Raw genomic sequence first — 26,296 nt, forward strand, 5'->3', positions numbered from 1 at the left:
TTCAAACCTGTGTGTGCTGTAAGTGTTGAACAGACGGATATATGACTTCACGTATTTGTTTGTGCTTCTGTAGGGTTTGTAACCGTCTGAGTGGCAGTAATATGGATCTGGAGCGTGTGGGTCAGCAGGGCTCAGTGGAGAATCTCAGCCAATCGCTGCGAGGACTGAACTGCTGCACCAACGCATCCAGCGACAGCCTGCAAGCGCTCTCTGACACCGGTGAGTTACACACACAGCCACTTTTCTTTTCTTTTCTTTTCTTTTTTTTAAATTTAATTTAATTTTTTTATTATTTTATTAATTTGTATTTATTTAATATTTATTTATTCATTCACTTAATTTTTTTTAATCTAATGTTTATTTATTTTTTTTTATTGTATTTTCATTTATTTTATTTTATTTTTAATTTTATCCATTTTAAAGTTTAGGTTGGGTATTACTATTTGTGTAGCTGTGTAATTTGAGTGAAGCTGTCTGAAGTGAACATCCTGTGTAGGCAGCAGAGTAATGTTTGGAACTGAGCTTAAGTCTAAAAACAGACTGTGTTTTGTGAACGAAACTTCCTTTCCTGATAATCAGCCGTGATGAGAAGGGAACATCAGACGCCGTTCTTCCTCTTGATCTTTTCACCAGTTTCAGGCTCACGGCTGTGATATGCTGTTGTACTGTAACATTTCGTGAGTTCCTATAATGCACCAGGACAGAGATAATGAAGGGTTAAATAGAGGAAATCAGGGTTTGTGTTTATCACAGGGCGTTTTCTGATGGTTTCCCTCATGAAGCCACTGATCTGCAGGCCTTCATTAACGTGTCACAAAACCACACAGAGTCTCCGTCACATGATCAGATGTTCTCTGATGTTGGTAAAAGTTACTTTCTTAAATAAAAGTAATGCATTACAGTGTTACATACTCCATAACAAAGTAACTAATTGTGCTACTTAGTTACTTTTTATAGACAGTAAAGCATTGTTACTTTTGTGTTACTTTTTGTCACCTGTGCTGGGCTTGCTTTTGAATTTTTAATAGCCAAAAAAAAAAAAAAAAAATTGTATTTTAGGCAACTATAAAGGTATTTTCTCACCAAAAGTCAAATTAATAATCCTCGGGCTGAAGGAAGCATCTCTGTCTCTGCATTTTCTCTCAATTTCTCTTAACATGGGACAGGAAAGACATCAGTGAATAAATGGGAAAACAGTAACCTGCAGTACTTATTTGAAAAAGTAACTCAGATGTTTCAAAATGTAACTTTTAAATTCGAAGTAATGCGCTTATTTGGAAAAGTAATCTGATTGCATGACTGACGTTACTTGTAATGTGTTACCTCGACACTTTTCGTGGCTGTTTGTGTTGTGGAGTAACAATATTAGCAACAAAAAAAAAAATGTAAAATAAATAAAATATATATAATGAATATGTTGCTGTAGATCAGTTGAGATCAGGACAGACTCATAAATCTCTCTGAATTATTAATGTATGAACCCTCAACCAGCAGACGCCAGTGATTCAGACACACACACACACGTCTGTCTCTGTCTGGTATCTGGTCTTAAGGGTCATGAGGGTTTTTTAATCAGTTTAAGAGCTCCAGGCGTTTCTTAGTTAAACAGTAACCAAACACACTGACAGACATGACTGATGTCTGTGCAGCTACTTTATTGTGTGTGTGTGTGTGTGTGTGTACCTACTTAACCATGTTTTGGAGACAAATTTGTACCCAAAAGTGAGCAAAACCTGACAAAATCGCCAATTTAGGGATGTCCTTATTTGTAAGCTGGTGTAAATATTAAATAAAGAGAGTTTTTTTAAAAAAAATGTAAAAATACAGGTTTTCTGTGAAGGTTAGGGGTAGACTTAGTTTAGAAAATCTATAATTATCTGTATATAAAATATACAGTAGCAGTCCATGTAATGTCCCCATTTAGATAGTGAGTGTGTGTGTGTGTGGTATTAGTATATAGAAACAGTAATGAGGAAGACAAACACAGTTTCATTTCCACTGAATATTTTAATTCTCCTGATTGTCTGACCGGAATCATTTAGAAATGAATAGAAAATAGATCTTTCAAATTCACCTTCAATTCACTATTTTACTGTAGTAATAATTGTCTCAGACATGTGACCCTGGACCAGAAATCCAGTCATAAGGGTACATTTTTTTGTTGTTTTATACGTCATGAAAAAGCTGAAATAATAAGCTTTCCATTGGGGTATGTGTGTTAGAATAGGACAATATTTGCAGAGATACAATGAAGTTCCTAGCAGTGCATATTACTGATACATTTTGACTCATATTTTGACTTTATTCTTGTAGCATTCCGACTTTATTCTCGTAGCATTCCGACTTTATTCTCATAGTATTCTGACTTTATTCTTGTAGCATTCCGACTTTATTCTCGTAGTATTCCGACTTTATTCTCGTAGTATTCCGACTTTTTTCTTGTAGTATTCCGACTTTATTCTCGTAGTATTCCGACGTTATTCTCGTAGCATTCCGACTTTATTCTCGTAGTATTCCGACTTTATTCTCGTAGTATTCCGACTTTATTCTCAAAGTATTCCGACTTTATTCTCGTAGTAATCCGACTTTATTCTCGTAGTATTCGGACTTTATTCTCAAAATATTCCGACTTTATTCTCGAAGTATTTTGACTTTATTCTCGTAGTAATACGACTTTATTCTCGAAGAATTCCGACTTTATTCTCGTAGTATTCCGACTTTATTCTCGAAGTATTCCGACTTTATTCTCGAAGTATTCCGACTTTATTCTCGAAGAATTCCGACTTTATTCTCGTAGCATTCCGACTTTATTCGCGTAGTATTCCGACTTTATTCTCGTAGTATTCCGACTTTTTTCTGGTAGTATTCCGACTTTTTTCTTGTAGTATTCCGACTTTATTCTCGTAGTGTTCTGATAATATTGGTAGTATTGTAAATCCAATCATGGCACTAAACAACTTTAAATTCAGTTGAAATCAGTTTTGTCACTTCAATGTAAAGTAATTAACTATTTATTTTCTCCCTTTTTTTCTGGTCATGTGATCTAGACTCCACCCTCCGCTGCAGCCCCTCCCCATTTCCCAGCAGCCCGCTTGGTTCCGCCCCGGCATCGCCGCAGCCCGACGCGTTTCCCAGCAACAGCCTGGCAAATCAGCTGCAGCCGCCTCCGTTACCGCAGAAGAAGCTGGTGAACCGCACCATCTCTGCTCCGAGCGAGTCTGGCGTCAAACCGCTGCCCCGCTCCCGTCCGCGCCTGCCCTTCAGCGGCTCCGAGACCAACATCAGCCGCCCCGCCGCCACCGGCGCCGCCCCATCCAGCCCGGTGGAGCCGCGGCCGCTGTACTCGTCCAGCGAGTCTCTGGAGCGCCGCACGCCTCGTCTGGGGAACGTGACGTCCTGTTCGTCACCGCAGCTCAACACGCTGCTTAGCGCCACGCCGGCCGGCGGATCCACGCTGCATCTGCACGCTCTGCTCAGCAACATGGACAGCCGTGAGGGCATCTACTCGAAGCTGGGCGGGCTGTACGCGGAGTCGCTTCGGCGGCTGGCGCTCAAGTGTGAGGAGCATTTCACCAGCGGACAGAGGAACACGCTGAGGTTCGACGAGAGCAACTGGTCGCTCTTTAAACTCACCTGCAACAAACCCTGCTGTCTGTCTGGAGATGCCGTCTACTATTCAGCCTCCTGCGCATCAGACACACGCAACACATACGCCGTCAAGGTCAGAGGATACACACGCTACCAGTCAGATTGTTGGAATAATTTAGATTTGATCATGTTTTTGAAAGAAATCTCGTCTGCTCACCATTTATTTGATTAAAAATACAGTAAAAATGTGAAATATTTTCAGAATTTAAAATAACTGTTTTCTATGTGAATATCTATTAAAATGTAATTTATTCCTGTGATGCGCAGCTGAATTTTCAGCATCATTACTCCAGTCTTCAGTGTCACATGATCCTTCAGAAATCATTCTAATATGCTGATTTGCTGCTCAACACACATTTATGATTATTAGCAAAGTTAAAAAAAAAACAGTTGTACTGCACAATATTTTTTGTGAAGACTGTCATATATTTTATTTTTCAGGATTCAAAGATGAATAGAAAGTTCAAAAGTTTAGCAAAGATATTAAATTGACCTAAAGCGACAGTTAAGAGGTATATCCTGTTACAGAATATTTCTATTTCATTAAAAATTTCATTAAAGCTGTTTTTTTTTATATTTATGATAATAATAATAGCTATTGACAACTTCTAGTAATAGATAATTGTTATAAATAATTGTTATTAATAATATTTCACAATATTATTGTTTTTACTGTATTTGTATTTAAATGAGTGTAACCTTGCTGGATATATAAAAGACTTTTTTCAAAAATATAAAAAAAAAAATAAATTATTCCAAACACACTTTTTTTTTTCAAAAATATAAAAAAATTAAATATTCTAAACACACATTTTTTTCAAAAATAGTTAAAAATTATTAATTATTCTAAATACGCATACTTTATTTTATGTTTAGGAAATTGTGTAAATGTTGATGTTTTTACATGCTAACACGTCTGTTTGTGTGTTTTTTGATCAGATCTGTAAGGGCCAGGCGTCAGACAGTAAGCAGTGTCATCTCTACAGTCTGTCAGTGCAGCAGAACGTCCCTCCTCACTTCAACCTGCAGCAGGACTGCGGTCACTTCATCGCGTGCGTCCCGCAGAGCATGTTACCCAGCGAGGAGAGCGCGCCACCGGCGGCACCCGGCCCGTCCGAGCAGGAGCGCGTGGTGGTCATCACGCGGGACGTCCCGCACCACACCGTGGCTGATTTTGTCCGCGAGTGGGAGTCGTTCCACCGCGCTCAGCCGGAGGTTTACGAGCGGCGCGTGTGTTTCCTCCTCCTGCAGCTGTGCGCGGGACTGGAGCACCTCAAAGCGCACGGGGTCACGCACCGCGACCTCTGCATGGAGAACCTGCTCCTGGTGCAACACCGGCGCTCGGACGCGACGCATCCCGACCCGCATCAGCACAGCCTCCCGCGCCTCCTCATCAGCAGCTTCGCCAAAGCGAAACGCCGCAACGCGGACGAGGTGGCCGTTTGCGCCGACCCGCGTCTGAAGCGAGATCACGCCCGCCTCGCGCCCGAAATCGTCTCGGCCGCTCAGTACCGCAAATTCGACGAGTTTCAAACGGGCATCCTGATTTATGAGCTCCTGCACCGCCGCAATCCGTTCGAAGCCACGCCGGCCAAATGCGACTACAGATGCGACGAGCTGCCGCCCATCCCTACTGTGTCCATCTACTCGTCCGGCCTGCAGAGACTCGCGCATCTGCTTCTGGAGCCCGACCCCGGCCGCCGCATCCACATCCAGGACGCTCGACGAATCCTGCAGGCGCTGCTCTGGGGGCCGAGGAGGGACCTGCTGGAGCAGCCGTGGGTGTGCGGCGGCGGAGGGCGGAGGCTGGAGCCGAGACACGACGGCCTGCTGAACTGGCTGGACGTGAAGCGCGCGCTGCTAATGATGAAGTTCGCCGAGCGCTCGCTGGAGCCGGAGAGGAACGCCGAGCTGGAGGACTGGCTGTGCTGTCAGTATTTCTCCACCGCAAACCCAAAATCACTGTGTCAGACGGCAGAGCTGCTCTATAACCTGCGCTTCACACACTGAACTCCACATCACACGCATGACGCTTGACTCCGAACACTGTGTGTCTGACTTGAGCACGCGTCAGAATGGTCTCATGAGCATGTGGCGTGAGATCAGACGCGGCGAAACACTGTGTGTCCTTCACTGGAATCAAACACCAGCACAGACGACGGATCAGCGACCGAACGCTCGTGTTTTAACATTCCACTGATTCATGTCATCTTTACTAGTGTATTTCTGGATAGTTTTTTCACTGGCTTTCAGAGAGAAACTCAGCATGTCTGAAATATACAGATCACTTTCCACCCAAAATTGAAAAATTGCATGTTAAAAAAGAAACATTATATATATATATATATATATATATATATATATATTTTTTTTTTTATATAATTTTTTTAAATTACATTTAATGTAAGGTCATTATTTATTTATATTTATATATAAATATGAAGAGTTTGTTTGCAACAGAGATTGTTTTTTTTTTTTTTTACATTTTCAAAAAATATATATTTTTTTTCTTTTGCTGGATATAAAAATGCAAAACACGCATATTTTTTGAAAAATAAAAATCATCAAAAATAAAAAAAATCAGAATTATTCCAAACACACACACTATTTTTTCCCAAAAATATAAATAAAATTCTTAATTATTCTAAACACATTTTTAAAAATTTAAAAAAATCTATGTTAATTATTCTGAACACACATATTTTTGTAAGAAAAATATATAAAAAATTATTAATTAATGCAAAGACATTTTTAAAAATATATAAAAATCATAATTATTCTGAACACACATTTTTTTCAAAAATATTAAAAATTCTTAATTATTCCAAACATGCACAGCACATTTTTTTTTCAAAACTATAAAAAAAATCTTAATTATTATGTTCTCATGTTTTTATAGTGTTTTATTGCTTTAGTTAGCTGTAATTTTGAAAGTTATTTTTACTTAACCAAAAAGGCCAACTGCAGTTTGATTGAGATTAATTGAAATGCACAATTTAAAAAAAATTTTTTGGAAATTGTTAAAAATAGTCTGTTTTTGCAAATGAACTCTTCATATATATATATATATATATATATATATATATATATATATAGAATTTCACGTAAATTCTATATTTATTTTCCTTTTTAATAAAAAGAAATTATTTTCTACATAATTGAAGAGTTCAAGATTTTATTGTGTTGTGACTGTTCATCACATATATATATATATATAATATATAATATATATATATATATATATATATTATTTAAAAAATATATATTTTTTACAAAATAATTTATTTTATTATTATTATTATTATTATTATTATTATTTGCATGATTTAGGAGGTTTTGCGTAAGTATTTTCATGACAGCTTTTGTAATGCAAAAATCACATCTTAATACAGTAATGACAATCATGTTGTTTAGACATTATTAAAATCAGAGTAAAAGAAGAAGTTCAACATAGTGACGTGTTCTTACTGTAAATGTACTTTTCTTTTTTTTTCAGTTCGGCTGTGGGAAATGTACTTAAATGTCATGAAATAATGGAACACAATACAATCTTAATTTCCTTTATATAGAAAATAATTTCCTATTCCAGTGTTTTGTTGTTTTGGTGAAGTGTGATCTGCAGTGTCAGTATCTGATCTTGAGTTTCTTCTCTAACACTGTGACTGAGCGTCTGTTTTCTGTCCGTCCCGAATCCTCGTTTCTATATTTCTTAATTTAACGCTGGTTCTTTTGAAGTTGCTCTGAAGCTTTACGAGCGTCTCTGACAGTTTTAGGGTCTGTTGGGTGAATCTGACCCTCGTGTTGATCCCGTCTGATGGATTCTTGTTTGCGCGGCTGGTAAATCAGCGGATGAGAGAGAAACAGACGCTGCTGACGCCGCAGACGCAGCGGGACTGGACGCAGCGGGACTGTAGATTCGTCCTCGTAAAAGCCGGCCGTAAAACCCGAGAACGTCCCGTCTTCCTGCCGCTCGGAGCGACACGAGGCTCTGATTAAACTTCCTGTTTGTGAAGAGATGCCACTTCCTGGTGCAATATTTCTGGTTCTGCTGGACGCTCGCTGCCGAAATGTGATGAACTCTTTTAATGTTCTGTTGATTTATTTCGAGTGCCTTTTGTGCTTCTATTTTGAGGTTGAACCGACTGTAAATGCAAAATCAAGCTTAACGGAGATGAAACTGTGAGTCTGGAATTTCACAGAAAATCTTCAGATGGAACCGAAATGTTTTTGTTTTTTTTGTATATAAATTGTGAAGCAGGTCTTAACAGCAGCAGATACTGTGTGTTTATTTGATTTTAACCCTTTATGTTGATTTTTTTTTTGCTCAAAAGATTTTTATTTGCATTCAGAGATGTCAGAAATGCTGCACCATTTAGTCTTAAGATGATGTTTTAATTGAAACAAGACACTGGACAAAAACACACACATGCGCTGTAACATCCTGTATTGATATACTGTGTGTCAAAGACATCAGCAGCATATAATAAAGTGTCAAATATTTTCACATATTACTGATTTGCTTGTGTGAGTGAGTGAACGAGACTTCTTAAAGGAATAGTTCACCCAGAAACAAAATGTGCTCACCAACGGATCCTCTGCGGTGAATGGGTGCCGTCAGAATGAGAGTCCAAACAGCTGATAAAAACTTCACAATAATCCACAAGTAATCCACACCACTCCAGTCCATCAGTTCACATCTTGAGAAGACATTTTTAACTAAAAAACAAGTGAAAAAGTCCATCTCCTGTTGTTTCTAACATCAAAACTGGTCTGTTTTGGCTTTTAAACAGTGTTTGATCTGTGCAGACTTCTCTCCTGATTCAGACCAGACCACTTTTTTTCACTGGAGGAAGCGTTATTATAGATTATGGTGTTGGATTTTAGTTAAAAACATCTTTAAGATGTGAACTGATGGACTGGAGTGGTGTGGATTACTTGTGGATTATTGTGATGTTTTTATCAACTGTTTGGACTCTCATTCCGACGGCACCCATTCACTGCAGAGGATCCACATTTTTAGCTAATGTTCGTTTTTGGGTAAACTATTCCTTTAAGTCATTGTTTTGAAGAATTTCATCAAAATTCTATCAAGTAACAGACAAAGTTAAGCCTAAAAACTTTGATTTGATTTGTCATTCCATCACTAGCTCACCAACGGATCATCTGCAGTGAATGGGTGCCGTCAGAATGAGAGTCCAAACATCAGATTAAAAACATCACAATAATCCACAAATAATCCACACCACTCCAACATCCCCAAGAAGGTTTTTAACTAAAATCCGAATCCATAATCCCAAAATATTGGTCTGGTCTGAATCAGGAGAGAAATCTGCACAGATCAGGAACCAAAACAAGCGAAAACGGCTCTAAACAAATGTGTGGCTGGATTTTGATTTGAGAGACAACAGGGGATGGACTTTTTCACTGAAAGAAGTGTTATTATGTATTATGGACTCGATATATTTTAGTTAAAAACATCTTAATGATGGATTTGTTTCATCTTTTGTCTTCTCAAGATGTGAACTGATGGACTGGAGTGGTGTGGATTACTTGTGGATTTTTGTGATGTTTTTTTCAGCTGTTTGGACTCTCATTCTGACGGCACCCATTCACTGCAGAGGATCCATTGGTGAGCAAGTGATGAAATGACAAATCAAATCAAAGTATTTTGGCTTAACTTCATCTGTACTTCTTAGAATTTTGACGAAATCCTCAAAACAATTACTTACTTGACCCAAAAATGAACATTAGCTGAAAATGTGCTTATTCTTAAACCATCCAAGATTAAGATGAGTTTGTTTGTTCATCAGATTTGAAGAAATGTGTCATTCCATCACTGTCTCACCAATGGATCCTCTGCAGTGAATGGGTGCCGTCAGAATGAGAGTCCAAACAGCTGATAAAAACATCACAATAATCCACAAGTAATCCACACCACTCCAGTCCATCAGTTCACATCTTGAGAAGACAAAAGATGAAACAAATCCATCAATAGGATGTTTTTAACTAAAATACAAGTGAAAAAGTCCATCTCCTGTTGTCTCTGGACTGTTTTGGTTTGTAAACGGTGTTTGATCTGTGCAGATTTCTCTCCTGATTCAGACCAGACCAAATTTTTTTTCACTGGAGGAAGCGTTATTATGGATTATGGACTTGGATTTTAGTTAAAAACATCTTAAAGATGTGAACTGATGGACTGGAGTGGTGTGAATTACTTGTGGATTATTGTGATGTTTTTATCAGCTGTTTGGACTCTCATTCTGACGGCACCCATTCGCTGTAGAGGAGTGATGAGGTGTTCAGACTCTATTTGAACATTAATTGAGTGGGATTGATCGTGTGATTTGTTGGCAGGTGAAGTGGTCAAAGGTGAAGCGCTGAAGATTCACTGATAATATAAAGTTCAAAGTCTCATTATAAATCTGCTCTGACTCACTCTTGATCATCTGCTGTTTGGTTCAGGGAAGTTCCACTCTGGATCCTGTCTTCTCCAATAGCAGGAGGGAATGTCTGGCTGGTTTCTCCGAAATCTGCCCGGTGATTCCAGAAACACACACAGACGGGCCGTCCCGCTCTTTTGTCATAGGTGGAATGTGTTGCTATGGAACGCCGGCCAATGGAATGCCGCTCCCGAGAGTCCAGAACGAGCCGCTGGACAAAAGCCTTCATTCCCCGTTTTTGTCTTCGGCTGCTTTGAGTGTCGACGCTTCCAGCAAACGACAGACAATAGAGGCTTTAGAGGAGACTAATTAACTGAAACCTGACGAAGAGCTGATGAATCACACCGGATCATTCACGTCTGGAAGAGTGAAACTATTACTGAAAAACCAGCAATGCAGAATCAAAGCGAGTTTTTGAACTTGTTGGATTCAACAAGTGAGATGCAAGATGTTCTCAAGTCATTATCTGAGTGTGTTTTTCATATTACTTGCACTTGAAAAGATGTTATATACTTCAATCTGAGGATTATGTTTGGTACATTTCATTAACACAAAAGCAAAAGAAGCAACTTTAAACCATGTTTGAAGAACTTTTGTGGTTGAATTTCTCGTTTCGCTTTGTTATTTTGATAGACACAAAACCTAAATAGGCCTAAAGTTAGGATTTATGTATTTGAAGTGCATATAAAATATAGATGACAAAGTTTTAACAAACTAATAAACCTAATATGATGCATATTTGTCAGTCATAGAAAACTTAGACAAGATTTATTAATGGTAAATATATTATTATTGTGTGTTTATTACAGAAATCAGACCCGTTTCATGTATGTATGACTGACAAATACGCATCACAATAAGTTTATTAGCATGCAACGGAATGGAAATGTTATATGCACATCAAATTCAAAGACACAAACCTTAAATTTAGGCCTGAATATTGTAGAAAAAAAATGTAGATGCACAATTTTATTTACTAAAGACTTTAAGATATTTACAAAATTAAACTTTGAAATGCTGGTATTTACTTTATCCAATTTTATTTGCTAAAAAGTCAAAGAAACCTGAAAAGCAAAACGTTAAATGCTGTACACTTTTTTATTTATTTATCTATTCATTCTTTGATTTTACATTTATTACAATTTTATTTATTAAAGACTTAAAGATATTTACTGAATTCAACTTTGAAATGCATGGTATTTACGCAATTTTATTCGCTAAAGAGTTAAAGATACCTGAAAAGTACATCTTTAAATGCTGTATTTTTTTTTATTATTTATTTATCTATTCATTCTTTGATATTAAATTTGCAATTATTAAATTAAGAGAAGTAACAATCTCATTCAGTTTTTGTAGTTTTTATGATTTGACTACATTCTCCAAACTCATTCACTGCCATCAAAACATCTCCAATTTATACAAAATATAACTTTGCACAAACCTAGAACCATTTTTAACAGAACTGAACCTCAAAAAAAAAAAAAAAAAAAAAGTGAAAAATTCAACAGCACTTCTTCTTTTGTATTTTAAGCACTATTTAATTTCTGCTGATACTATTTTTTTTCTATGTATAAATATAAAACTAAAGCGTGAACATCTGCACATCCTCTAACCTCACAAAGATGAAGACACTGTTGTTAAACTCATAAAGGCCACATATGAGACTCTTGATCAGTATAAACACAGGACAATCATTCAGATGTGCTGAACTCATCTCGTATGAATGTGTGATTGTGATTGTGGGAATCTGCTCAGTTCATCATGAGGTTTTAGTGATTTACTGGAACTCTACAGTAACGTGTCTCTGCCTATCAGACAATTATGGAGTTAGTGAGCATTAGCAGTGATTTGTGCTCTTCTCTCGGTTTGATGTTGAGGTGTGACATGGTTCAACACGTCCTGCTCTGATGTCTGCCTTGATTTCATCTCATAACATCTATGCAAACTGTTTCTGCTGATAAACTCACTGTATTACACAGCAATGACATCTAGCGCTTATTTAAGATGCTGCACCCTGAAACAGAACGACCGCTAGGGGCGCCAGTGCGCACAAACTGAGCATGCGCAATAAACCTATACGGTCTTTTTTTTTTTTTTTCGTTTTTACACGCAATCGCACACTGAATGAATGAATAAATAAATAAATAAATACATAATAAATGATTCTAAAATAAAGACAAAATATAAGCCATATAAATCATATATTATTTATATATTTATATATAAATAATATAAATAATAAATATTATTTATATTATATTAAATAATAATATAATTATTCTAAAATTATATATATATATATATATATATATATATATTTGTTATATAAAATATATAATTATTATAAAATAATAAAATAATTTATTTTATTTGGTGAATTTCATAAAAACAAGGGCAGTGACTCTAAACCATGTTTGAACTTAATTTTCTTTAGTGTATTACAAATAAATAAATAAATAAATAAATCAAGGCCTAAATTTAGGATTTATTTGAATTGCATAATATAACATTTGGATTGCAAAGTTTTAACAAACTAATACATTTAATATGATGCATATTTGTCAAAGAAAACTTGAACAGGCAAGATTTCTGCTCTCAAAATTGGTTTTATTTATGGTAAATATATAAACCAGGTTATTGTGTATTTAAAACATTCCATTTATTAAAGAAATCTGGCTTGTTTCATTTACTGACATATATGCATCACAAAAAAGTTTACTTTATGTTAAGTATAATTCAGTTTTGTTGTAATTTTATGTGCATGTCAAATTCAAAAACACAGATCTTATATTTAGACCTAAACATTTTAACAAAAAAATCTAGATACACAAGTTTAGTTAAAGATAAAATGGATAAAAAAAGATAAAGATAAAAGATAAAAAAAAATTATTTACGTACTTTACATTTGCTAAAGAGGTAACAATACTTTAAAGTACTGTCTACTTATTTATTCATTTATTTATTTGCATTAAATTAAATTAATTTATTTTTAAAGTAAGTACTTAAAAAACATATTACAATTAAAAAACAGAGAAGTAATAATCATGTACATGTTATTTTGCACATGCATCATGAAATGAATGTAATTTGTAATTATGTCAAGTGATAAAACAGCAGAATGCTGAACTGCACTTAATAATAAATAATAAATAATGTTTTTAAATGTATTTCTTTGAGTAATTTGGTCCTAAAGTCACACACACACACACACACACACACACACACACACACACACACACACACACACGTTTGTTTTTGTGAATTGTGGGGACTTTCCATAGACTTCTATAGTTTTTATACTGACTAAACGATATTGTCTATCCCCTAACCCAACCCTAACCCTAAACCTAGCCCTCACAGAAAACATGTTTGCATCGTTACACTTTCAGATAAACATCATTTACTATTTTTAATCATTTTTTAACATTGTCAAAAATTGTCAATGTCAAAAATTTCAGGTTTTACTATCCTTGTGGGGACATTTGGTCCCCACAATGTAGCAAAAACAAGTACACACACACACGCACACACACACACATATATATAGACACAGAGCCTTTGGTTTGGTTTCATAACCTCAGTAACTCAGTAACACAGTGACTTTGACATGATGAGTTCTTACAGATAAGAGTGTTCAGACACCAGACCTGCAATAAAACCTTCAGCTGATTCTCACACTGTCTTCTGTCTGCAAACCGTGATCTGATGTACGTGATGATTGTGAGCTACGTGACTTTAGACAGAAAATACATATAGGCCAATTGCACGTCTTGACCTTTAGACCCTAAACCAGCAGATCTGACTCCAGTAGAACCATTTCAGTCTATCAACAAAACAACACGATTCATATTACACCGGATATGACTATTAAATCATTAGAATCAACTACTGTGCTACTATGGTACTCCATCTGATACATCTAACATGCTCAAAATAGTATAATCATTAAATTGATTTAAAAAATTGAATTTAATAAATAATATATCTATTAATATATATATATATATATATTCATGATTTCATTATAGTTTATTAAAACATATATATGCTGTTTTTATTATTATTTAATTTAATAAACAGTAAAGTAGCATATATACGTGTGATTTAATATTTTCTCCCAATTTTTTACTTGTACATGTACTTTTTCTTGTATATACACAGTGTTGGGAAGGTTACTTTGGAAATGTAATAGATTACAGATTACAAGTTACTTGATTTAAAATGTAATAAGTAGTGTAACTTTTCAATGACTTTATTAATGTAACTTATTACTTTTAATTACTTTTTAATTACTTTTCTAAATTTCTTATATTTTCAACTGTTAATCATTTTGAAACATTTAAACCAGGCAGAGTTAACATTACAGTAGCACTCAACACTGATTACTGTCAGACTTTCAAAATCCTTTATCACTTGAATTAAGATTATAATAAGTAAGGGATAATATACATCTTTATTTTGTGATAACAACTGGCTGGATGTACATTATCCCACTTATTACACAGCTGCTTGATAGATTATTTAGTTCAGAGTTTAGTCAAAATTATTAGACACCAAACACTGATCTGAGTTGAATTATTTGAACACAAAGCTTCCATGAAGAAATCAGTTGCCAGCAAACGGCAAGTTCAAACCAGACATTTTAGTGATACAGTGCAGTCAGACCAGTTTTCTAACACAACATTTCACCACATAAATAATTAAGTAGTAGTACTAGTTTGGTAGTTATTTTATAATCCATTACAATGTACAAAAAAAAAAAAAAAAAAAAAAATGCCAGCAGCTGCGTTTGTATGAAACAATAGAGCAAGGCCACGATGCCAGGATGACATAATTAAAAAATTGTACAGATAATATTGAATTAAGCTTTAATATTTTATTAGTTAACCAAACGCAAAGCTTCTGCCAAGAAGAATTCTCATATAGCACTGACTTAAGTTGCCCCGAATGAGTCTGAGCTGTGTAATAATTTAATTTAAAGCACAGCCACCACAAATTCAGACTTTTTTATTTGTTTACTTATATTTTTGGGGCTTTTAATGCCTTTTATTGTGATAGGACAGTATAGAGATGACAGGAAAGATCTGGGAGGAGAGAGGGGAGCGGGATCGGCAAAGGACCTCGAGATGGGAATGTGCTACATGTCATAACAAGATCATAACATAAATAACATCATAACAAGAAATAGTTTAATAGCTATGATACTGGGTTTGAAATCAAATGTTTGCATAGTTATGACAGAAAACACTAACATCTAACAATGCCTTGGAAAAACAATCTTAAAAAATAAAGTTTATGCATAAACCCAAATAGGAAATAAAACAGTTATGGAATAAGCGTGTGTCCTGTTCTGTGTCCTAAACTCCTGAAACACTGGTGTCTCATTTTAGAGCAGTCAATGCAATTTATGAAAGAAAAGTCAATTAAATATGTATGTGGGTGTTGGTATGTGAAAAAAATTCAGATGTAATCCCCTTTGTAATCATTGGCATTTTTCAAAAGTAACTGTAATTTAATTACACATTTTTTTCTCAGTAACTGTAATTACAATTAGATTTATTTTGTAATTAAATTACGTAATTCCGTTACATGTAACTCGTTACTCCCCAACACTGTATATACATACATACATATATACTGTATATAAAACTTACAATATATGTATTTGCACGTGTGTGTGTGTATACATTTTTAGATTTTCTTTTAGATTTTTTGTATAGAATTAAAATGCATAAAGGCCCCACTGACATCTTTTTAACGCATTTTGTAATTGTTTTGTAAAATTCATCTTCTCTGAACTTTCTCTGACAGTAACATGACCTCCACTGTGTCAAATGCTCATAAATAAGGTGCCAAAACCTCACAACACATAGACGCCTCAGTCCACAGACTCAAAAGCAAAACTACATTCGCTTCCTCTCAGTAATTTTCCACTCGCTTAACAAACGCGAACGAACACGCGTACTATAGCGAAGGATGCGCTCATGAATATTAATGACGCAGGTGCACGTTCGCTCATTCGACCGAGGCGATTCGCGGCGAGCGTTATCTTTTGAATATTAATTAACCACGTGACGGGCCGCTCGGCGCCTGTCGCCATCGGCCGCCATTCCGGCTCGATGAATATTCATGAGCCGCGCCTTCGCCGTAGTAGCGCCGATCGTGTTTTCGTTGCGTCTCCGCCTCTGCGCTCCTCACTTGCTGCCGACCGCAGACGAGCGCACACAGGCCGCCGTGAACTCTCCCGAGGCCGGATGGTAAAATCCAACCTCCAGCGGATCCTAAACAGTCATTGCTTTGCCCGTGAGAAGGAAGGAAATAAACAGTGCGAAACTAGCAACATCATGGAGGCGCTGAGTAACAGTATTAACGACATGATGGGAAGGTGAGAGACTTTAAGCCCTTTAACAGCCCGTTCAAACACATTTAATCGCGTACGTCAGCAGAACAGTGTTTATTGACTATATAAAGTCATACTAGTGAGGGGTTCTGGCTTTAATTAACGAGCGGGGAGTTCTCTCAGGGCCTGAAAGGCTAATGCTAATATTAGCAGCTGTTTTTTCATCTCGTTCAGCATTCGCGACAGTGGTTTTGTTTAACGAACACACACTACAGAATGTTTCTAAAGTTTTAAAGGTGTTGGAAACCCTGGTGTGTCGTCCCTGTCATGTTAAGATGACACACTTTAATCCATCTGAAGGAAATCATCTGCTAGCATCCGTGGCCTAATCAGAGGAGCCCTTTAAATTCACAAACGTTTTCACAACCTCCTTTGATTTTACACTTAGCGATATATGAACATATTTTCGCGTTTCACCGAGTGAACACGCTCTTGTTGTGTTCATTTCGTTCTAAAGTCGTGTTGTTGTGCGATTTGACGTCGAAGGCCTCGTTTTCACACGTACGTCACACGAGCCGTCGTGACGTCATCCGCCTCGGGCCTTTGATCACGCCGACGTTCAAATATATATATATATATATATATATTTTTGCTTGTATAATATGATACTGTAATTAATTTCGTGGTTTTGTAATGTATGTCAAAATTAGATAAAATTATGTCTGTGACCGCGTTGCGATTTATTGTGAAGGAATGCTTGTTTTTGCTTTAGTGTGTGTCAAAATTGTTTAATTAGCGTTAAGATCACAATAGTACGTGAGGAAAACCGTTCGCTAAATGTCCGGAAGTAGAGTGTTTTATTGTGCAACCGTGACGTTTACCGCACATTAATGCTCGTTGATCTTGTATGAATTTATTACTCATATTTTGTGGTTTGATTGCACGTGACCTTGAAAAGACGTGCGTGTGACGTCACCACGCGTCTGTTCGTGTCGTGAAATGTGTGAAACGAAACTGATGATATTTGTAGAAATATGTACATTCATAACGTTGCAATAAATGCTTTTTCCATCATTTCCATGGGAATATTTATGGTATAAAGCATGAAAAATGACAATTTTTATCAATAACAACATACCACATAGTATTTTTATCCGTTTAAACACGTGTTTTCACCTGTAAAAGACTATTAAAAAATTGCACATAATTTGAGAAGCATTTAAAAATCTGTATGAATATAAAACTGTAGTGTATGATAGAAATTTGTGAGCTTTTTTATTTAAAAAAGAGAAAACTATAATATTATAAATGCATTTAAAATAATATTTGGAAAATATTTTTTTCTTTTTACTTTCTATTACCTATTCTATTAAAAATAAAACCTTACAAAATGTTGCTTGAAATAAAATAATGGTAACTGAAATTTAAAAAAAAAAAACAAACAAAAAAAACAAACAAACAGCTATTTAATGTACTAAAATAACCAAAACTAAAATAAAATGAATAAAGGCTATATTGACATTTTAAAAAACAAGAACTAAAAAGACAAATGCACAATAAAACTACTAAAAACATTAAATTAAAATGCAAATACAAAATATTAAAATTCTAATTAATTTATTAATTTATTTATTATCTATATTGTATTTGTTACATTTGTATTATTATTATTATTATTATTATTTATTTATTTATTTTTTGTTCTTACTAGTACTATATGTGACCCTGGACCACAAAACCAGTCTTAAGTCGCTGGGGTTTATTTGTAGCAATAGCCAAAAATACATTGTATGGGTCAAAATTATAGATTTTTCTTTTATGCCAAAAATCATTAGGAAATTAAGTAAAGATCATGTTCCATGGAGATATTTTGTAAATTTCCTACTGTAAATTTATAAAAAACTTAATTTTTGATTAGTAATATGCATTGCAAAGAACTTAATTTGGACAACTTTAAAGGTGATTTTCTCAATATTTTGATTTTTTTTTTTTTGCACCCTCAGCTTTCAGATGATGTATTAAGCTTAAATTTGGAAAATTGACTCTTATGACTGGTTTTGTGGTCCATGGTCACATATGTATATTATTTATTTTCATTTGTTGTCCAAATGAAGTTCTTAGCAATGCATATTACTAATAAAAATTTAAGTTTTGATATATTTATGGTAGGAAATTTACAAAATATCTTCATGGAACATGGTCTTTACTTAATATCCTAATGATTTTTGGCATGAAAGTAAAATAAATCATTTTGACCCATATGATGTATTGTTGGCTATTGTTACAAATATACCCGTGACACTTAAGACTGGTTTTGTGCTCCAGGGTCACAGATATGTTTTAAAAGTCCTGAAATGTGTGTAATTCTGGCAGCTAATGTTTGTAAAAATGTGTCTGCAGTTGCTGTCGTGGTGTTGAATAAGTCATAGCGTGTGTCACGGCTGATTGACTTCCTCCAGTGCGGATCAGATAAATTATGCTTGTGTGTGTTGTGGTGTTTCTCATGATGGTTTTCTGTGTTTGTCATCAGTCTGTCGCTGTGCTGTAGTAGTACCACTGGTCCAGGGCCTCTGTGGTGCTCCTGATGCCCCTCACCCACCTCTGAAGATCCCAGGTGGGCGAGGGAACGGAGCACGGGATCACACATCCACAGCAGCACCACCGCAGCAGCAGCTGCAGCTGTACTCAGTGAGTATTTGCACACTACACGCTACATGGAACGAGCCCTCATGGTTCAGCAGATGAGGGTGAGAACACGGGTGTCAGATGCTCTTCTGAGAATCTAGAATGTAAAAGCGACAGGTTCTGCGTTCTCAGAAACGTTCACATCTCTGTAAATGTCAGTGTTTTGTGTTTTAAAAATTAAATCTTCAGCACACTGTCAGCAGGACGCTGTGTTGTGGTGCGTCAGACGTGTCGTATCCTGTCATCAGTGTGATTTTAGTGGCCTGTAGAAACACACACACACACGACTTTTTCACACACAGTGAGGTTTGTCACACTTTTATCTGACCTCTTTTCTCACATCAGAGATCGTTCAGATTGGTGGGTTTCAGTTGGCAGGAACGTTTTATCTTGATTTAATGTCAGTTTATATTTTCTTTTTCTTTTTTTTTTTTCTCTCCAAAAGTCATAGATTATTTTGGAAACATGTATGAACAGAAAACTGGGGTGTATAATAGTAATTTGTGTATTTGAGGTGCTTCTTTTTAATGGAAAAAAAAATATATATGTAAAATTATTTAGATGAATTTTATTATTTATATTTTATATTTAAATTAAAGTTTTTTTTGTGTGTTTTTTTTTTTTGTATTATTATTATTATTATTACTACTACTACGAAGTTGGCTTGCTAATCATGCTAACAACATTCTAATAACATGCTACAAACATGTTAATGTTAGCAACATGCTAGTAGCTTGCTAATCTGCTGCCAATCATGCTAGTAACATGCTACTAACTAGTTAATCATGCTATAACTTGCTAATCATGTTAGTAACATGCTATTAACTTGTTAATCATGCTAGCGACATGCTAGTAACGTGTTAATCATGCTAGCAACATGCTAGTAACTTGCTTATCACCCTAGTTACATGTTAGTAACTTGTTAATCATACTAACGACATACTACTAACTTCCTAATCACGTTAACAACATGCTAGTAACTTCCTAATCATACTAACAACATGTTAGTAACATGCTACTAACTTGCTAATCATGCTTGCAACATGCTAGTAACTTGCTAATCACCCTAGTTAGATGATACTATCTTGTTAATCATGCTAACATGCTAATCATGCTAGTAACATGTTAGTAACTTGTTAATCATACTAACAACATGCTAGCAACATGTTAATCATGTTAGAAACATGCTAGTAACTTGCTAATCATGCTAACAACATGCTAGTAACACTCTAGTAACTACCCTGAGTACCCTAGCAACCACATAGCAACACCCTTGCAACAACCCCAGATATCCTAGCGACCACCCCAAGTTCCCTAGCAACCGCATGGCAACACCTGAGCAACCACCCCAGGTAGCCTAGCAACTAATTTTAAAACTACTTTAAACTTTCTGGCTAGGCTTTTTCAAGCCAACTTGAAGTGTCTACAAACTTTTGAACAGATGTGATTAGTATTTATATTAGTAACAATATAAAAATAAATGATGATTTTTTTTTTTTTAATTAATAAAGCCCCTTTCAGTAACTCAAGAGTGAACCATTAAATGAACAGCGTGAACAGGCGAGCAGAAATCAAACACATTCAGGCAACAAACAAAAAAAGCAGAAGTTCTACAGTCACAGAACAGAGACGTGTTCACATGTGAAGTGATGATCAGATCAGAGTCAGGAATACACCGGAACTTGTGTTTTTATCCCTAACAAAAGCGTTTTCTGATTGGCTCCGCAGGACAGGAAGTTGACTGTGACCGAAGAGCCCGCTGGGGCCGGTCGCCCGCGGATACTGCACTTCCAGAGCCGGCCCACCGTTTCCCGGGTGATCAAATGGGAGGCGGTGCTTCGAGGGCCCGGCCTGTTCGTGGAGATTCCCTGCGAATCGTTTCCAGAGGGCAGCAAAGAGAGGTGAGTGCCTAGCAACCACACGTGACACCATAGCAACACCTTGACAACCACTCACAAAACCTAGAGTGGGAGTCTGGGGCCTCCGGGGAAATGTTTCAAGAGAAAAGAGTCTTTAAAAAAAGAGTGTAAATTAAGCAGGGTTGCCAGGTTTTTGCAACAAAACCCACCCAATTGCTACTCAAAACTAAAACTCACGTTCTGCGGGATAAAATGCATGTTTTTCTTTCAGGTTCCCCAGGTAAATTCATATTTCAGGGGCTAAATATGACACGCAGCAACAGTGTTGAAGTAGCCCAATTTGACTTGGCAACACAAATTAGGTGAAAATAAAAATAAGGTTAAAATAAACATTGAAAAAAAAAAAAATAAATAAATAAAATAATGAATGAGATTCAAGTTAAAAATTAAAACAATAACAATACATAATATTAATAACAGATTAAAATAAATATTAAGAATTAGATTTAAAAATTACACATTATAAATGCGTTATAAATAAAATATTAGATGGAAATAGTAAAAATTGAGATTTTAAATAAGAAAGTAAATAAGTAAATTATAAAAACAAGATTAAATAAAAAATGTTGGTTAAATAATAAATAAAATTACGAAATAAAATATTAGATTAAAGTAATACATCTGATATACATAAAATATCAGATTAAAATAAAACATTTAATAATAAATAAAAAAATATTAGATTAAAATTTTAGATTTAAATAAATAATATAAATTAGATGACAAAGATACAATACAAATTATCTAATGCAAATTATATTGAAGTAATGAGAAATCAATTAAATATATAAGAATTAGATTCAAATAATATAAATGTTGTATAAGTAAAATATTAAATGAAAATAAATAGTAAAAATTGAGATTAAAATAAGAAATAATATAATAAAGGTCTAATACAAATTAGTTTACAATAAGTAAATAATGTAACAAGATTATTCTACATCATTATTTATTTAAATAAAACAATTAAAACAATACATATGATATACATAAAATGTCAGATTAAAATACATTTAATAAAAAAAATTGATTCAAATAATACAAATATGATTTAAATAAAACAATATTAAAATATATTTAAATAATATATAATACAAATTAGATGAAAATAAGCAGTTATATAATGTACACAAGATATATATTTTACTGGTATTAATATAACTTTTTTTCAGAGTATACATTAGGTGTTTATATATAAAAATATGTAGTTGCTTTTAAAATGTGAGGATGGCGGTTCTTCCCATTGCGTGTAAAAGACTGAGTCACGTTCAGAACATGTCAAATCTAGTGTGATTAATATTAATGAAGTGTCTGTGTGTTTGTGCTGTTTTCAGCTTCATCTCTCTGCTGGAGTTTGCTGAAGAACATCTGAAAGTGGTCAGCGTGTTCGTCTGCTTTTATAAGAACAGGGACGATCGTGGTACGTCACATTCTGCTCGTTTAACCAGTGTGTTTGATCCGTGTGCCGCACTGACGTGTGTTTTCCTCTCCTCCTAGTAAAACTGGTGCGTACGTTCAGCTTTCTGGGCTTTGAGATGGTGAAACCGGGCCACGCTCTGGTCCCCGCTCGACCTGACGTTCTCTTCATGGCCTACAACTTTGACAGGGATTCCTCGGACGAAGATTAGTCTCCTCTCATTCCTTCACGGGACGCGCTCCGTCTGCAGCCTCTAAACCGCTCGGAGCCGTTTACGGGCTTCAGACGGACCCGCCGAATCGTTAACGTGCTGTTCGACTCCGTTTCTCTCGTTCATCAAGTGAATCGGTTCGCTTTTAATGCTTGTGTTTTTTTTTTTTTTGTTTTTTTTTTTTTATACGATGTTTGATTTTTCTGGAATGTACAAAAGGTCACTTCTACGTTTGTGTACGTTTGATTGGATGTTTATTCCTGCTCTTCAATGTCGAAGCCTGTGATTGTAGGCTTTCTGAGGCGTTCGCCAATTTGCTTTTCTGTTCAACATTTATGGTCAGTTTTTACCTCAGAATGCCGTTTGTAGTTCGTCAGACACGTTTGGAGTGAATCGGGATGAATCGGTAACGTGTAATCGATTGATTGTTTGATTGATTTTATTTCTCTGAATACGACGTTCTCGCAGCGACTCGACTGGTACAAACCCCGATGGGAAACTAAATCGACGCATCCAAAGCTCTTTTACCTCTGGCTGTCATGTCTTGGTTTTGTATATGAGAAGCGCGTTTAGGCTTTCGTTGTGTGTCGGCTGTGCTGTTACTCGCGTTCCCTCTCCATAGTTTATTTTTCACCTTGTTTGGAGCCTCTTTCTCCTCTATAGTGGTACATATACAGCTTCTGTGATAATAAAAACATTATTTAAAGACACACGTGTGTTTTGTGCTTTGTTTTTAAATGTCAACTATTGTAGAAAATATCAAATGTTTACTTTTGGAGTGTAAAGTTCAAACTTACTATAGTATAACACCTTTTATGCAAACTATAGCTCAAAGTATTAATGCATATGGTCGAACTATTTACATTTAGGCCTACAGATATATATTTTTAATGGTTAAGCGGTTTGAATCTATTAACAATTAATGTATTACAACATTATAACCTAATCTGTTTGACTCTCCAGACTGAGATTCTCCAGCAGAGGTCAGTAGAGTCTCGATCATCATCATCTTTCTGTAATGAGACGCTCATTTTCTCCACATATGGATGGAATAATTCAATTTCTTATGTTAAAGACTAAAACAAAACCCTTCCTTGTGATTCTGAGATCAATGCAGGTTATGAACGTTGATTTTTACTTATTGAATGGGCTCAATTTCTTTTTAATCACCTTTCAGCAGTTCACTTAAACAGAAATAATTTAATAGAAGGATGTAGTAAGCTCAGAAAAAAAAAAAAAAAAATATATATATATATATATATATATATATATAAAACTGTAATTATTTTCTAAATATTTAATTAATTAATACAGTTACAATAGTTAATGTCAATTAAATAATAACAAAAATAGATTCTTGAAATGATTTTTAAAACAAGTATTTATAGAAAACATAAGTTGATCATCAAATACACACATTAGTCTAATTAAATTTTTTTTATTGAAAAAAAGCTTTTAAAATGAACGCATCTGTCTTTTTCCACACATTTAAAAAAATTTAGATTAATATTATAAATATTTACTTTCTATTAAGTTACATTATTTTTTCCACTCTCTAAAGCACAGTACTATTAAATATAATTTATTTGTTGTATTTATTTTATACACTTATTTTAATATTTATTTAATTGATTTCAGTCTAATTGTTATTATTTTAGTACTTATTTAATTTTTTATTTTAATCTAATAATTAGTTAATTCATTTAATCCAAATTTATTTTAGTCTAATTGAATCTATTAACTATTATAATTATCAATTTATTTTTATTAATCATAAATACGTTATTAATAAAATGACTGTAATTAACCTCTATTAATATAATCATTTATTAATAATGAGAGTGCTGCTTAAAATAATTTTAAGTCTAATTATGTTTTTATTACAAATACAAAAAATATATGCTTTTAAACGTTTTAAAGCATCTGTCTTTTCCACAGATATTTCCCCACATCATGATGTCTTAATTTCAATTATTGATTTATTTTAATCTAATCTATTAAACGTATCTTTCTTTCCATCCAATTGTTGTTATAATAATTTACTCGTCTCACTTATTTACTTATCTTATTTTCTATGTATTCATTTTTAGTTTTTTTTTTTCCCCCAAAATTCTCTCAATGTAATTTTTATTCAATCTTATGTTCCATTTATGTATTTACTTAAACCGTTTTGCTGTAAACTTCAGTTTGAGAGTATTTTACAGCGCCTCTGTCTCTTTAAATGTTTAAAAGCACTGCTCCCCTCCACATATTTACATTTCGCGAGATTTCCCGGTCGCCTCGCGAGACTCGGCGTGACCCCCGTTTGCGAGACGCGCGTTTCCCCCGCAGAGGAGCGCGCATGGATCCCTGAGCGCGCTCGCGCGCACACACGCCCCCGACGCCCCCCAAACACACGCACTTTCCGCGCTCGTTCGCTGGCTCGCGGTGTTTTTGACGCTCGTCGATCGGTTGGCGCGGAGCGACGATGTGGATCCAGATCCGGACGATCGACGGCAAAGAGACGCGGACGGTGGAGGATCTGTCGCGCCTCACGAAGATCGAGTCGCTGCGCGTCAAGATCCGAGACATCTTCAACGTGAAGCCCGAGCAGCAGAGACTCTTCTACCGAGGAAAACAGGTAGGAGATCCGCTTCCTGTTCGCACGGGAATTCGCTTCTTGCGCAACAGTCCCGAATACGCTCACAACTGATCCGGATTCAGCCAGAAAACTTCCTGCCTGAGAGCTGCGCGCGAATTACTGATGCGCATCCATAACGCTCGCTCGCGCGCCTGTGTGTGTGTGTGTGTGTGTGTGTGTGTGTGTGTTTTTGTGTTTGTGTGGATCCAGTGTTTCTGACTGACAGCTCCATGTCACACGTGTTCGCGCGCTCACATGAGTTTCTGATACACATCAGTGTTTATCATCATGTAAACACATATATATATATATGTGTGTGTGTGTGTGTGTGTGTGTGACTTACACTGGTTAGTTGGATGTGTAACTAGTATAGAGTTCACACTCTTTACATGTCACAGACACCAAACATGAACATTCTAACATTTAAAACGCAGTCTTATATAATAATATAGTTTCTGTGAAAAATTAATATTTGAATTTAGAAAAGTGTTTACGTTTTATTAAGTTACATTTTTTTGTGTAGCACAGTACCATTAAGTATATTATTTGTGTATTTATCATTATTATTTTATATACCTGTTTTAGTATTTTATTTTAATCTAATTGAATCTGCTCAATCGAATTGTAATTATTTAATATAGTAATTATTTACTATCAAATTTATTTAACTTAATTTATTTTAATCCATTATTTTCTATTCTAAATATTTATTTATTTTAACCTAATTTTATTTATTTTAATAAGTTTACTCAATTTTTTTAAATTAATTTTATTGTTATTATTTTAATGCAATTTATTTACTTATTTTTTTAGTCTTATTTTGTCTTTATTTATTTTCACATTTTTTACTTTTTTCTTTGTACATTTTCACGAACCACAACGGATACACACATCCGCTGTATTATTATAGTAATTATTTACTTGTTTTAATCAAATTTATTTTATCTAATTTATTTTAAACCATTATTCTAAATATTTATTTATTTTAGTCTAATTGTCTCTATTTAATAATTTTA

General features: G+C 35.0%; 3 protein-coding genes across 3 annotated transcripts in view; all 3 read left to right on the forward strand.

The window, feature by feature from the left end:
* Positions 1-8,156, forward strand: part of LOC127162105 (inactive tyrosine-protein kinase PRAG1) — a 20,459-nt gene extending 12,303 nt beyond the window's left edge. The window contains exons 3-5 of the mRNA XM_051104892.1: positions 74-219; positions 3,048-3,721; positions 4,588-8,156. Of these exons, the coding sequence (XP_050960849.1) occupies positions 74-219; positions 3,048-3,721; positions 4,588-5,658 (1,891 nt within the window). The 3' untranslated portion in view covers positions 5,659-8,156. The remainder of the gene's footprint in view (positions 1-73; positions 220-3,047; positions 3,722-4,587) is intronic.
* An 8,081-nt stretch (positions 8,157-16,237) lies between these two features.
* On the forward strand, positions 16,238-23,370 carry oaz1b (ornithine decarboxylase antizyme 1b). The gene is given in 6 exon segments (XM_051104887.1): positions 16,238-16,473; positions 18,959-19,010; positions 19,012-19,116; positions 20,842-21,014; positions 22,367-22,452; positions 22,530-23,370. Coding segments are annotated over 6 exon segments (678 nt in total). The 5' UTR covers positions 16,238-16,342; the 3' UTR covers positions 22,661-23,370.
* Positions 23,371-24,956: 1,586 nt separating this feature from the next.
* LOC127162099 (E3 ubiquitin-protein ligase UHRF2-like) overlaps positions 24,957-26,296 on the forward strand; it is a 38,500-nt gene continuing 37,160 nt past the window's right edge. Inside the window, exon 1 of the mRNA XM_051104884.1 lies at positions 24,957-25,280. Coding sequence (XP_050960841.1) covers positions 25,128-25,280 — 153 coding nt within the window. The 5' untranslated portion in view covers positions 24,957-25,127. The remainder of the gene's footprint in view (positions 25,281-26,296) is intronic.

Source organism: Labeo rohita, unplaced genomic scaffold, assembly GCF_022985175.1.
Source record: "Labeo rohita strain BAU-BD-2019 unplaced genomic scaffold, IGBB_LRoh.1.0 scaffold_84, whole genome shotgun sequence".
NCBI classification, from domain to species: domain Eukaryota; kingdom Metazoa; phylum Chordata; class Actinopteri; order Cypriniformes; family Cyprinidae; genus Labeo; species Labeo rohita.